The 14,676-nt window shown below is 37.3% G+C and overlaps 2 protein-coding genes across 7 annotated transcripts in view; one reads left to right on the top strand and one right to left on the bottom strand.

Annotated features, from left to right (window-relative positions):
* Positions 1-14,676, top strand: part of LOC133531428 (uncharacterized) — a 357,292-nt gene that overhangs the window by 181,348 nt on the left and 161,268 nt on the right. The gene's annotated exons all lie outside the window — the stretch shown is intronic.
* Positions 1-14,676, bottom strand: part of LOC133531205 (ubiquitin carboxyl-terminal hydrolase 8) — a 53,937-nt gene that overhangs the window by 3,205 nt on the left and 36,056 nt on the right. For all 6 annotated transcript variants that reach the window (XM_061869344.1, XM_061869384.1, XM_061869352.1 and 3 more), the window contains 5 exons: positions 10,696-10,826; positions 8,403-8,502; positions 7,415-7,540; positions 4,669-4,863; positions 2,327-2,673 (listed from right to left, as the gene is read on the bottom strand). In XM_061869344.1, coding sequence (XP_061725328.1) covers positions 2,327-2,673; positions 4,669-4,863; positions 7,415-7,540; positions 8,403-8,502; positions 10,696-10,826 — 899 coding nt within the window. The remainder of the gene's footprint in view (positions 1-2,326; positions 2,674-4,668; positions 4,864-7,414; positions 7,541-8,402; positions 8,503-10,695; positions 10,827-14,676) is intronic.

Raw genomic sequence — 14,676 nt, 5'->3', positions numbered from 1 at the left:
AAAGATGGCTTTGAATTGAGAGCTTCATTTATAGGGAGCGTGCATGAACTGTAGGAGGCAGCACAGGAGCCGTCAGATTTTTGGCGCGAGGCGTAATTGTGATGTTTTTTGTTCCGATTCAGGCCACAAGATGGCAGACCCTCCAACGCGCACGGACCCTATACTGATAAATCGAAATAAATTTCAAAATTTAGATCGCGTCTTTATTTACTATTCGTTTACTTTGGGATGCCGTTAGACGTGAATACGCGGTTGGATTGTGAAAAAATATACTTTACAAAAGGTTGTAAAAATCAGTGTCACATTAATAAAATAGGTACAATTGTTTATTTGTATGAACCTACTCAGTTAGAACACTATTTTATGACCAGCATTTAGTTCTCCGGCAAGTCTGTACTTCAGCTATTACCCTTCAAACTTAGGGTACTTTTCAGTAACACGTTAATTTTTGACAGCCATCCAATGAGTAGGTTTGGTAAAACATGTACAGTAGCAATTATGGCAGACCACACATGAATTATATATTTTAAGAAAGATAAACAATCCAGCTTTTGTTTTATGTAAGATTCACCCATGTAATAAAGAAAAATAAATAAATAGGGATCAAAATCACCTTGAACAGGTCGCGTATTTTTGGCATGTTTTTTTATAATTTTTTTCCAAATATTACATAGAATTATGCAAAACTGAGACAGCAAATCACGTTTAATTATATTGTAAGTAATTCAGCATTAAATAAGCTTTCAAACAACATATACAGGGTGACCTTAGCCATTGGACAAACCCTGAATTCCCACATAGGGTTACTTCTCAGGAATGCTCTGACGTTAATATTTTTTAATTATAACAAAAGATAAAAAAATATTTTTTTCGAACAAAAGTTATTTGCAATAATTGACAATAAAAAGAAACACACTACTGTGTTAATCTTTGGCTGTGTTTTAAATATATGTTCGAAATATTTGATAATGATGACATTTTTGAAAAGTCAGAAGCTTTATTAGTGTCATAAATAAAAAAAATTATCAAAAAGGTCGAAGAAGGTTCCATACTATTCTTTTAGGATATTACCTTAGGAGCTACTAACACATACAGGCTGCTCCAAAGTAAAAAATGGTAATTAGTTAATTTCTTCGAAACCGCTACACCGGTTGTTATGATACTTTGTACACTGGTTCTAAATACCCTAATGCAAATGTACATTTCGGCTTTGTCCAATGGCTAGGGACACACTGTATGAATAATAAGGGATCTGTATCTATAGCTTTTTTATCAGTCAAAACCTATTTGATAGAACTTATGACCTATAGGGCTAAGGTGGTCGGTTCTTTATCATTTGTCACCATGCCTGTCACGTTCTAACAAGTATGCAAGTGCGAAAGTGACGGGCATAGTGACAAGTGATGGAACCATACTGCCACTGCTGATTAAGTACAGGTAATAATGAGCCACTTTTACTATTACGGGGTTGTCCTGTAGTTTGTTCGAATTGTATTTCTGAACGCAAATAATATAAAAGTAAAATTAAAAATTTAAAAAACCCCCGACATAAAAAATAAATTAAAAAAATTAACAAATAATATTTTGAACCTATTATAATTACTATCGTCACATATATTATGTAAGTTCAAATATTTTTATTTTCCAAGCGTCGTCGCGTCGGAGGACCGCTAAGTGAGTTATTTGTTAGTTTTTTGAGTTCATTTTTTGTCGGGGGTTTTTAAATTTTACTTTTATTTTGTCCTTTTTAAAGTAGGTATAAATATTAGGAAGGTATTTATAGTGATTAGTTAAAGAGCTGATGATCTTCAAACGGCTGAACAGATTTTCATGAACCATGGCTAAAAGCACTCGGGATAAAATTATCTATGACACAAAAAAAAAAAAAGATCCAGATCTAGAGCAGAGCCCAACTGGGGAAGTACCTCCACCTTACAGAAAACCGCAGCCAAATAACACTAGACCCCACTCATAGTATTGTGGTCCTGCCGGTGAGTAAGGTTGCCAGACCTCAACGAGGGGTAGTGTTAGGGTCGGCAACGCGCATGTAACTCCTCTGAAGTTACAGGCGTAGCTTACGGAGACTCCTTACCATCAGGCGGGCCGTATGCTTGTTTGCCACCGACGTAGTATAAAAAAAAAACTAAACGAAAATCGGTTCATCCGTTTGGGCTCTACGATAACACAGACAGACACGTTAAAGTTATAACACCCCTTTTTTTTTTTTTTTTTTTTTTTTAAATATATACTACGTTGGTGGCAAACAAGCATACGGCCTGCGGCCTTTTTGTGTCGGGGGGTTAAAAGCAAAGATGTTAATACTCACTTGCTATACACACTGCTCTTACAATACGCCGTATAATGGCCGCCCTCCATCGACCCGTAATGGTTCGAAACCGCGTACAAATTAAATATCTGGTTATTCGGGCTACAATTCAGCGAAAACTGCCTCATATCTAGATCTTCGAGCGGGAAGTCTATATACGTCTGTTTCTTTCTGTAGGCATTCGCCATATATTCTTTAGGGTCGACGTAGAATCGTTTGAAGTGGATGACTAAGACGGGAGGGAGACGGGAGATGTCTAGTTTTTTGACGGCGTCTCGTTTTTCCTTGCAGCCGGGACAGTTCCAACCAGGGATGGTCTCGCCATTTAGGTACAGTTTTAGACAGTCCTGTAAAAAAAAAAAAACTATTATTTACAGTTGGTACAAACGAAAATTTGATTTGAAAGTCCAGCGAAGGCCTCCAGAGCGCCATATTGCAAGCGGTGTCACACACGCGTTGCTAACTTGCCAAGGGAGCTTGGAAAATCCTAAGAGGGTTTTTGGAGAATCTTGGCAAAATATTTTGTTTTTACAAGCTTTTATTTAACTTGCCCTGTTAGTATGTATGGAACAAATCTTGCAAGTTAAATTTGACCCACTTCCCGGTTTCCGATGAAGCTGTAAATTTGCATACATATGTAAGTCGGGTGACAATGCAATATTATGGTACCATCGAGCTGATCTGATGATGGAGACAGGAGGTAGCCATAGGAACTCTGTGATAAAACGCAATCTAATTGTGTTTGGGGTTTTTAGAATTGTCTCGATGAGTATTAGTCGCCTGTGGACAATAAAGTACAGTCAGCGATAAAAGCTTGTACAGTCAACTGCAAAAATATGTATCGAGAGAATCGTCTCAAAAATATGGTACTACGCTCTTATTACACTGGAATAAGATGCTATGGGACATATTTTTAACTGACTTCAAGATTTCAAAAGGAGGAGGTTATCAATTTGGGTGTATGATTTTTTTAAATGTTTGTTACTTGATAACTCCGTCATTTCTGGACCGATTACGAAATTTTTTATTTATTGAATCTGTATATATACAGATTGGCCCCGTTTTTGTCAAAACTCAGTTCTGATGATGGGATCCATGAGGAATCGAGGAAACTCTTCAAATGTGAAAGGCATACATATAGTAATTTTTGTATTTTTATCACCAAATCAAGCATTTACATTTAAAAAGTGACTTTTGGTGAAGTGGAACTGCTGATGCTGATCAGAATGGAACTCTTCAACGACGCATAGTTCCCGCTTGGCGATTTGTCATCCTCTTTACGTTTGTTAGGCAAATTAGGTTTTCAAGATACATTTTGTCAAGCTCGACATCTGATGGTTGAACCTATGAGGAATCGAAAAAACTCCTCAAATGTTAAAGGCATACATATAGTGATTATTGTATTTTCTTTTAAAAAACAAGCATTTACATTTATAGTCTGTATCTTTAGGTATTTAAAAAAAGGTAAACAAACAATTTGTACATTTTCGGGTAGTTTTAATATTTATTGGTTAACCAACCAAATACAAAACCGCCTGGATCTGTCACTGAACGACCTGACTTTAAACCTACATTATTTGATCATGTAATGTTTTCATCTACCCTCAGCTGCCTTAAGGAGCCATTTGAGGGTAGATTTTGTTTACCTTTTTTTAAATACCTAAAGATACAGACTATAAAAAAGTGACATTTGATGAAGTGGGACTGCTGATGATGATCAGAATAGAACTCTTCAACGACGCATAGTTCACGGTTGGCGATTTGTCCTCTTCGCTATTAAGTAAATTATATTTTCAAGGCATTTTTTAATATAATATAATAATCTTTCTTTCACCGGTCTCCCTCATTGAAGTCGGTTTTTTTTTTAATTATTGAGCAAGATGTGTACCCATATTTTTACACTTGACTGTACCAAAAATGACCAAATGTACCAAATTTTGGACCCGGGTACGTCCTTAAACTACGTCCAAAAGAGAGGTATGGGCATTATGAATGTCATCTCGCTCTGTGTGGTAGGGCACAGCACAGCGGATGTCATTCCAGATCTAGAGCAGAGCCCAACTGGGGACGTACCTCCACCTTACAGAAAACAGCAGCCAAATAACACTAGACCCTACTCATAGTGTTGTGTTCCTGCCGGTGAGTAAGGTTGCCAGAGCTCAATGAGGAGGGGCGGGTTTAGGGTCGGCAACGCGCATGTGGCTCCTCTGGAGTTGCAGGCGTACATAGGCTGCGGAGGCTGCTTACCATCAGGCGGGCCGTATGCTTGTTTGCCACCGACGTAGTATAAAAAAAATAAATTAAATTTTTGCCAAAAACTTATTTAATCGAATAGTACTTACACTAAGCGTACACCGGTTGGCATTGGCCGGCAGCTCCAGCGACAGGTTGGAGAAGGACTCGTACGTGACGCTCTGCTTGCCGCACACCGTACATTTCACCGTGGACCGGATCTGTCCGTAGAACAGTCGTAAAATGAAGCTCTCTTTGGATTTGGTGAACTCCTGCCACGCTTTTTCAGAGGGCGGGAGGCTGTCCTGTAAGATAAATAGATAAAATCTTTATTCAACCACAACTTACATGCTTTGAGACACAAACAAATAATATGAGACAAAGAAAAAGTAACATACAATTGGACACTAATAGCGACAACAATGAAGTACGTGTCTTATTTTTAGATTAGTAGAGGTATTAGTAGAGGGTCATGTGTTGTGGTAATAGGCGCTGACTCAGCAGACATGCTGCGGAGACCACAGCGCTGATCTTCCGTCAGAACCATAAAACTTACACTAATAAACGACCAGTGCACCGCTAGTCAATGTACTTATATGTATAAATATATATGCATATTACATACAGTGTGTCCCTAGCCATTGGACAAAGCCGAAATGTACATATGCATTAGGGTATTTAGAACCAGTGTACAAAGTATCATAACAACCGGTGTAGCGGTTTCGAAGAAATTAACAAATTACCATTTTTTACTTTGAAGCCTGTATGTGTTAGTAGCTCCTAAGGTAACTAACTTTGAAGATATTCAAAGAATAGTATGGAACCTTCTTCGACCTTTTTGATTATCTTTTTTATTTATGACACTAATAAGCTTCTGACTTTTGAAAAATGTCATCATTATCAAATATTTCGAAAAAAATGTCAAAAACACTGCCAAAGATTAACATAGTGTATTTCTTTTTGATGTCGATTATTGCAAATAACTTTTGTTCGAATAATTTATTTTATATCTTTTGTTCTAATTAAAAAATATTAACGTCAGAGCATTCCTGAGAAGTAACCCTATGTGGGATTTCAGGGTTTGTCCAATGGCTAAGGTCACCCTGTATATTTGTACTGTAAGTATGTAGGTACTGAAAATATTTGCAACAATAGATAATATAATCCGAGTAACAGTGTGTGTACAAAGTATGACACGTAGCTATTATACTTATTTGATAAATAATTTAGTATTAAAAATGTATAAGATGTGAGCGCAAGTGAATAGGTAACGGCAGATAATGGTGTGGTCAGGTGGGGTTAAGTTTTAAGCACTTCGTTTTTGGGTTTCTTATAGGTATTGGCGTAATTTTATTTTAAATTGATGTTTACTTTTTAATATTCTGATTGTCTAAGAGATAAAATGATTGTGGAGTATTTGAACAATCACTTGTAATAATATGTGCCGCAAACGACGAAGGCCGCAAACATATCTGACATGACATTATCTCTAGAGCCATAATAGCGTGTCACATATTTTTGAGGCCTTCGAAGAGTAACATTTTATTGCTCATGACTGAACTATCAATTTAAATACAGGATGTTTGTTTAGACACGTGAAATAATTTACGGGCTGAATATATAGGTTACACTGAGCAATTTTTACTATGGGACCAACCCCCAAATCGCTAAAAAACAATTTACTAATAGAAAATGTCAAGGCCAGACCGCCAAAATGTAAGAAACAGCCATTTTTTTTGGCAATTTCGGTGTTGGCATAGTAAATGTTGCTCAGTATGACCTATATCACCCCGTAAATTATTGCAGGTGCAAATAAACACCTGTATAAAGATGTTCATTTCAGCCATATCATTTTGCGCCTGGGTGTACGCTATCAAAGAAGCTAATTAATAGATATTTCCTTGCCGGGATTCGAACTCAGAACCTCCAGTTTCGTAGTCAGCGTCACTACCGACTAAGCTAGAAGGCTGTCAGAGTAGACGTGGTATTCAGTACATTTCACTTTAAATAAAAGTGTATATATTGTACCTTCGGATATCCTGGAGAGTTATTACGACCGGCAAAGTTGAAGGCACCAGACCTCAGGGCCCTCCGCCTTACTAAATGGTGTGCTAAAATGCACCTATGCAATTAAAATTGCACGAGGCCATGCGCCTGGCGAGGGATGGAGGAACCTGGTCTTCAATAGAAGAACGTGATCTCACGAACATCAGCATTGAGGGAACGACTTGAACTGAACTGCAGGTCGGCATGATGTCTGTATATTTAGGTACAGTCAGCTGCAAAAATATGTATCGAGAGAATCGTCTTATCTACGCTCTTATTACACTGGAATAAGATGCTATGGGACATATTTTTGAGTAAGATGTGTACACCCATATTTTTACAATTGACTGTAGCTAAATAAATAAATAAAAATTGTTTTTATATTTTCGGGCACTTGAATCTTTTTTTTTTAATACTACGTCGGTGGCAAACAAGCATACGGCCCGCCTGATGGTAAACAGTCTCCGTAGCCTATGTACGCCTGCAACTCCAGAGGAGTTACATGCGCGTTGCCGACCCTAAATTTATCGGTTATCTAACCAATAAACCAAAGGTAGAAAAATGTTCCTTCATCGTTCTGACTTTAACCTATTTAATTTGATCGTGTAATATCATACTGAGCAACTTTTACTATGGGACCGAACCCGAAATACCGAAAAAAAAAATTTACTCTCCCATAGAAAATGTCAAGGTCAGACAGCCAATTTTTTTTACGAGATTTCGGGGTTGGTCCCATAGTAAAAGTTGCTCCATATGACCTATATATTCAGCCCGTAAATTATTGCAGGGGACTAAATAAACATACTGTACCTTGATTTGTGGCTTGCTGGAGAACTGCAGGTCGAGATGGAGCCAGTCCATGAGTATCGTCAGGAACTCATGGGAGTCTTGCTGCTCGCAGCCTCGGAATGCTCGCTGGTGCTTGCCTACTTCATTCTGAAAATAATTACAAAATTATATTCGGATATCACATACAACCTGTCACTCTCTGGACATTAACCGAGATCCCGATAAGAGTTCCTTTTCAGGAATGTTCTAATATGGTAAATTATTATATTTACGGTAAAAATAAAATATTTTAAAAGTTAAATTAATTCAAATTATTCATCAATAAATAGGAGCATACTGTATTAGTCGTTCACAGTGACCGTGTATCTACATACCGGCTGTTCCGAAGTATTCAACCGTAAATGACTAATTTCTCCACTGTGTCGTTTGGAATGATACTTTATACATAGGTTAGAAATACCCTAATAGACACGTTGTATTCACCTATGTCCAGAGGGTAGAGACACGTTGTATATCTTTAGTGTCGAATATAGGTATTGTTTTCATACAAATTAAACAGAATTAAATTTTATTTTTTCGGTTGTTTAACTTGTTTATGCAACCTGTGGGTGACCCAAACACTTCGAAAATAAGAATAGAAATGGACATTTCGTTTACGAAATTTCTTAATGTCTTTACGACCAAAATTTAATTTATTTTCCTAAATAAAGTCTGGGACATTGTTTCGCCAAACATTGGCGAATAAAGCACTCACTTTCAATACACTTATTGTACCTATTGTGTGTGTGTGTGTGCGTGCGTGCGTGCGTGCGTGCGTGCGTGCGTGCGTGTGTGTGTGTGTGTGTTGTATACTGTTTCTGTATTGAGGTGTGCAATAAAGTATATTTGTATTGTATTGTATAAATATGTATGAATTTTAAACATATTATTAACTTGTGCATAACTTGTGCATGTCCACCAGGTGACACTAGTAAGCCCGTGATCCCACCCGCCCCCTGCTGTTTCTTACCCGCAAGTCGATGGTCGCGATGTACCGGTACTGGCCGGACCACAGCGCTCGTACGACGGCGGCTAATTCTTCTGCAATCGCTCCTCGCGTTCCGTGTGCCCTGGTACAATATGCTATATCAGTAATGCTTTTTTTATTTTTTTCCTACTCTATAATATATCTGTCTTTTATACATTAATTAACACGAATATAAGAACATACATTTACAGTACATGTGGCGCTACTTTATCACACTAGTGCGATAATAAGCACATTACGCATCTCTGTCGAAAATATGTACAGTAAAACGTTGTACGATACATGTGCGAATAGGCAATTTGCAACTCGTGTCGATTTAAAACACTCCCTTCGGTGGTGTTTTAATTTATCGCCACTCGATTCGAATTTCCTATTTTTCGCACTTGTATCGTAATGTACTAAAAAGGTTTCAAAAAAGTCTAAAGTCTACTAGTGCTTTAAAATCGCTATAACGTTACTGCGATTAATGGCTACCAACCTAATAAAATCAAAACTTGCTGCCAACTTACAAAATATTCATTTGTATAAATATTTTTCCGACAACATCGTTATATTTCAAGCAATTTACACAAAACCTTAACAAGTTATATACTTAAGCCTTCCTCAAGAATCACTCTATTGATAGATGAAAGTCGTATGAAAATCCGTTCAGTAGTTTTTAGTTTTGGAGTAGTTTTATAAGATGTAGTGAATTGACGTTTTCCCCTAGACTTGCGGACACTAGGGTGCGTGACAGTCGTGCATGCTCCCAATAGGAATCAACGCTAAATATATTACCTAAACTACGTTAAAATTGTATCATTGTAAAAAATATGATTCGATAGAAGTGTATCATATAATAGTACATTGTGCAACGAGGGGGGTAAGTGAAATGTTGGATACGAGGGTGGTTATTAAAAGACCCGAGTTTGCAATATTCTTACCCCCGGAGTTACACACAATGTTTTTCATCACACTTGCGAAGAAAAAACAAAATTTTAATCGAAATAATTCTTAAATACGGTGACATATCAAACATTCGTCCGCCATTTTGTAATTTCTTGACAGGTTAGCATCGAGGGCACAGACCTATTCGGCATTCAGCCACGATTGAAAATTATGTAAAAATATTTTAAACGGTTATTAAATTAATCAAATTAATTAATTTTAAACATAAACAAAAATATTACATTATAATCGTCAGGATTTTAAAAATAAAACTCATTTATGCTACTTAGTTTGTATGAATAAGTGACATAATTAAAAAAAAAACTAAAACTTCCTAGGGAGTTTTAGCTTTTTTCTTCACAATCCATAACTCCCGTGGGAACAAAATAGGCCGTTGTCCTTCAGTACACCTGCATGAAATAAGAACTTTTTCGAGCAAGTGTGATGAAAATATTTAAATATAGATTGATAATATTTAATCTCTTGCTATATTTCTTTCATTTTATCCTTGAAATTTTTAATTTGTCGTATTTGTAAACTGAGCTTGCAGGAGGGTACAAAATCGGTCGAAACTTTGAAAGGAACTCAGAAACAGTGGTAGCACCCATAGAGATCTTTGTTCAATACACTGAAATCTATAAATAAATAAAATAAATAAATATTATAGGACATTATTACACAAATTGACAAGTCCCACAGTAAGCTCAATAAGGCTTGTGTTGAGGGTAATTAGACAACTCTTCTTCTTCCTCACGTTGTCCCGGCATTTTTGCCACGGCCCATGGGAGCCTGGGGTCCGCTTGACAACTAATCCCAAGATTTGGCGTAGGCACTAGTTTTTACGAAAGCGACTGCCATCTGACCTTCCAACCCAGAGGGTAAACTAGGCCTTGTTGGGATTAGTCCGGTTTCCTCACGATGTTTTCCTTCACCGAAAAGCGACTGGTAAATATCAAATGATATTTCATACATAAATTCCGAAAAACTCATTGGTACGAGCCGGGGTTTGAACCCGCGACCTCCGGATTGCAAGTCGCACGCTCTTACCGCTAGGCCACCAGCGCTTCGAGGGTAATTAGACAACGATATATATAATATATAAATATTTTTAAATACTTAAATACATAGAAAACACCCATGACTCAGGAACAAATATCCATGCTCATCACACGAATATATGCCCTTACCAGGATTTGAACCCGGGACCATCAGCTTCGTAGGCCAAACCGGTCGTCAAAAGGTCAAATCTATAAGGTATCAAAATCCCAGGACATTTAACTGAAACCACATTTTCCATACATTAGGCCCGGGGTCCTTTTAACACAATTTTGTTGTTTATATAAATTACCTGTTAACATGTTCCATGTACTGTCCGTTGCAGAAGTAATGGCACAAGATGGCGGTGTTGTTCAGGCACTGGATGATGGAGTTCATGTAGCAAGTGTTGCCAAGGTTCTTCAAGCCCGTGAGACCGCGGCCCTGCGATGTCAAACGTATATTGTGAAGAGGTTTTATTGATGGGCCATTTCTTATCGTAGCGTGAGCTAAAGCAAAGAGAATTTGAAATAGAGGTGTATTGTCAAAGAATACTGTGTAGCCTGATAAATTTGCTGCCATCTTTCGATACATGATTAAAACTTTTAGAACGCCATTTGACTTTGTTGAATATCAAAAAGTGGCGCCATCTAATAGATCAAAGGCCAAAGGTATGCCGCTTCGTTTCACCTTTAGATTCTGCCCGGTAAGATGGCGCCACTTTTTGATATTTAACCACTTAACACATATCAGTGAAAGAATAAGGATCAAAGTCAAATGGCCTTCTAAAAGTTTTAATCATGTACCGAAAGATGGCAGTAAATTTATGTGGCTACAATGTTTTCTTTGACAATATACCTCTATTTCAAATTCTCTTTGGCTCTATATTAAGGTCAATGGGGATGAGACCGACTTTTCAATTCAATTCGTTTATTTATTTCTGGTTCTTAAAACTCACAGTTACATCACAAACAAACAGAAATAAAAATTAAATATAAATTACATAAATTAAAAATAATCTAAATACTAACAATAAAATGAAAATAATTGAGTTCCAAAGTATGGGACAATCCACTTGGTCGGAAATATTTGCCAGGATGCTGTTGACGTGGTACATGTCACTAGGGTCCCCTAGACCCATAAGGTGGAAAAATTCGCTGGCAATGGATGAGGTTTTGGTGGCTCAGTTGGCAGAGCGCTGGAGTATCCACCCAGAGTGCCGTGAGTTCAAGTCTCACCCAAGGCAGTAATTTTTCCACTTTAAAATTTATTCTAAGCTTAATAGCATCGTTCGCAAAAGTTTCTACTTGTTAAAAAAAAAGTAATATCTTTGCCACATTGACCTTAATGAGCTTTTCACCAATGCATATTTACGCCCAATGTTGAAATATAAATTAAATATCTCAATGATTTATGGTCGACCCAGGTTTCATAATCGCCATCATAATGGCTGAATGATAATGCGCAAAAATGCTCGAAAGAATTATTTCTCAAACCTTTTTTGCTGGCCTTCTTCCAAGTTCTCTGTGACATATTAATGGTGATGAAGCCGCACTTACCTTAATTCATTTGTAATTGATGAGCTCTGATCTCAATGACTCAGCTTCCCATTTAATTCTTACCTTAACGAATTCACTGCCAACGTTTTCCCGCTTTGTAGAGGAAAGCGACGACGAACGGAGCGCCCGCCTAGCGGGGTACCGGTACTCAATGTGTTAAAGGCCCGTGCACACCGGCTGCGTGTGCGTAGACGTGCAAGTCCGCGTGCGCTAAAATTAGAGCTTTGCACGCACACGTCACGCAAGCAGTGTGCCGTCTCTCATAAGGATCTCTACATTACAACGCGCACGTGCACTTGCCACGCACACGCAGTCGGTGTGCGCTAGCACTTCAAATGGAGTTGGCAACTGTCAAAGGTTTGCGCACATGATGCCAGGTTTTACCTGTCTCTAGTTTTGTCCTATGATTTTTGGGTTATCAGGTTGGCCACGGCTGCTTATCCATACAAACGTAGTCCCCATTTTCCTCTATGGATATTGACATTATGGAAAATGTGTTTATATATTTTGATGTCTCCATGTTAGACTTTTTTCGATTTTATAATTTGTGTAAAAATTAGGAGCTAAAAACAGATTTTCATACATATTTTTAAATGCTCCCAACTCTTATAATAATTATAGATTTGAAAGATCAATCATAAGGGCATAGCTGTGGTTGATTTACAACAAACTGTGTCCTAATATTTTTAATAATTATTAACTAATACAAACGGGACTTAAGCGCGTATTGAGTTTTAAATTTACCTCCAACGTTTGGGCTTGTGCACAAATCACGCGTTAAAATTATCATAAAAATATCATTATCTATAAAAAACGGTCACCCATCCAAGTACTGACCCCGCCCGACATTCCTTAACTTCGGTGATTGGATGAGAACCTCGAGAAAGGAAAGAAATATTTATTTTATTCTGTTTTTAGTATTTGTTGTTATAGCGGCAACAGAAATATATAATCTGTAGAAATTTCAACTGGCTAACTATCACTGTTCATGAAATACAGCTTGGTGACAGACGGACGGACGGACAGCGGAGTCTCAATAATAGGGTCCCGTTTGACCCTTTGGGTACGGAACCCTAAAAAACGTGAAAGTTTAAATCAGTATTTTTAATAATGCTAATGTAGAAGAATGAGGACTACGAAGCGGCCGTGGCCTAGGCCTAACCTCTTAAAGGGTTAGCGTCCAGGCCAGAAAAAAATGTAGGTAAAACCTATGCTGGCGCCATCTATGTAAATACAAATATTACTTGAACAGGTATTTAATACAGACTATTTGTTTTGGGAAGCAAGAAAAATATTATATATCAATATAAATACAGTATATTTTTCAAGACTGTGGCTGTATTCAATAATATTTTTGATTCAGGTTTATTTTTTTATTATTAATTGTTATTCATTATGAATATTATGATTATGAAAATACTAACAGTAGTTTATAAATATCTTGATTATTTTGTTCCTACCAAGCTATGGAATGTATAATTTCTAAAATAATTAAACTGAATTGAATATGTTCGATTGATGATTTGTATCGTGTCTAAACTCTAAACTAAGGCCGATATCTATTTATTATATTTTCACAACTGTCTCCTTTATTCACTTCAAGCCTCGTAGTTGATCAATGTGTTATCCCTGTCTTACAAATACTTCAGTTACAATGATAGAGTTAAACAATAGTATTTAGTGCAATAGGTACATAATAAGGGTTGTAGCGAACGAAATGTAAGTGTCACTGTTGCACTTACATGGAAGAGTGATAGAGAGAGATGATTACGCTACGCTACGGAGCGTTAACGATTGTTACGTTGGCTAAGCACCCTGGAAACCCATGTTATCGGCTACGATGTAGCGGTGAATGAGTTCGGTACTTGCTACCGCCTTACGTGTGCTACGCCGTAGTTCGTAGCAGTTTTCCTGCTACGTAGCAAAAAGTGTTGAGCTTGCTAGCAGTACAAGATTTATTCAAACTTTGCTTTTCAAACGGCCCGATTCGAAGAATGAAATACGATGATGATAAGTTCTGGTTTAGATAAGTTCTCATTTAGAAATCGTTTCGTTGTCGTATAATTGACAGAAGCAGCTCGATTCGGGCAACCAATGTCACTTTGACGTTAGAAACATCGTAGATAGATCTTATTGCGATCACAGCGGAATCGAAATTAACGTCAATTTTGAAGTGTCGTTTAGTTATCGATCTTTTAAAGATATTTCCAAGATCTTAAACGTGTCCTAATCATTCTTCGAATCGGGCCGTATGTCTTAACTCTTGAGGTTCACTGTCCTAATATCAGCACTAATTACCTACAATGAAATTTAAATTATTATTAATTCAAACGGGACAGAGTTGCTTTCCGTACGAATTGAAACCAAAACAAACTATTCTATTTTCTAATATCATTGCTTCAAATTTGACTGTCAAATTTTCCTGTATGGTACACTAGAGGTTGAAATAATTCGAATCACAACGATTAAAACGTGTTGGAGTCTTCTACATTGGTTGACGGTTAATTACGGCAAGTATCGACCTCTGTAATTGGCGAGTAGGCTGCGTCTATTTCAGGAGGCTTTAAACTTGCAGCGGTGATAGCATCGAGTATAAGTCACGCAAGAACTCTTTTCTGCGTTTAGGGTTCAACGATGTGTTGAGTCGCCGGCAAGCTCGGTTGAGTTTCGTTCTCATTTTTTTTTTATATATATAAATAATATAGGACATTATTACACAAATTGACTAAGTCCCA

The sequence above is a fragment of the Cydia pomonella genome, chromosome 2 (assembly GCF_033807575.1).
Source record: "Cydia pomonella isolate Wapato2018A chromosome 2, ilCydPomo1, whole genome shotgun sequence".
Taxonomy (NCBI): domain Eukaryota; kingdom Metazoa; phylum Arthropoda; class Insecta; order Lepidoptera; family Tortricidae; genus Cydia; species Cydia pomonella.
The sequence above is the reverse complement of the archived record's forward strand: the minus strand, read 5'-3'. Positions and strand labels throughout refer to the sequence as shown.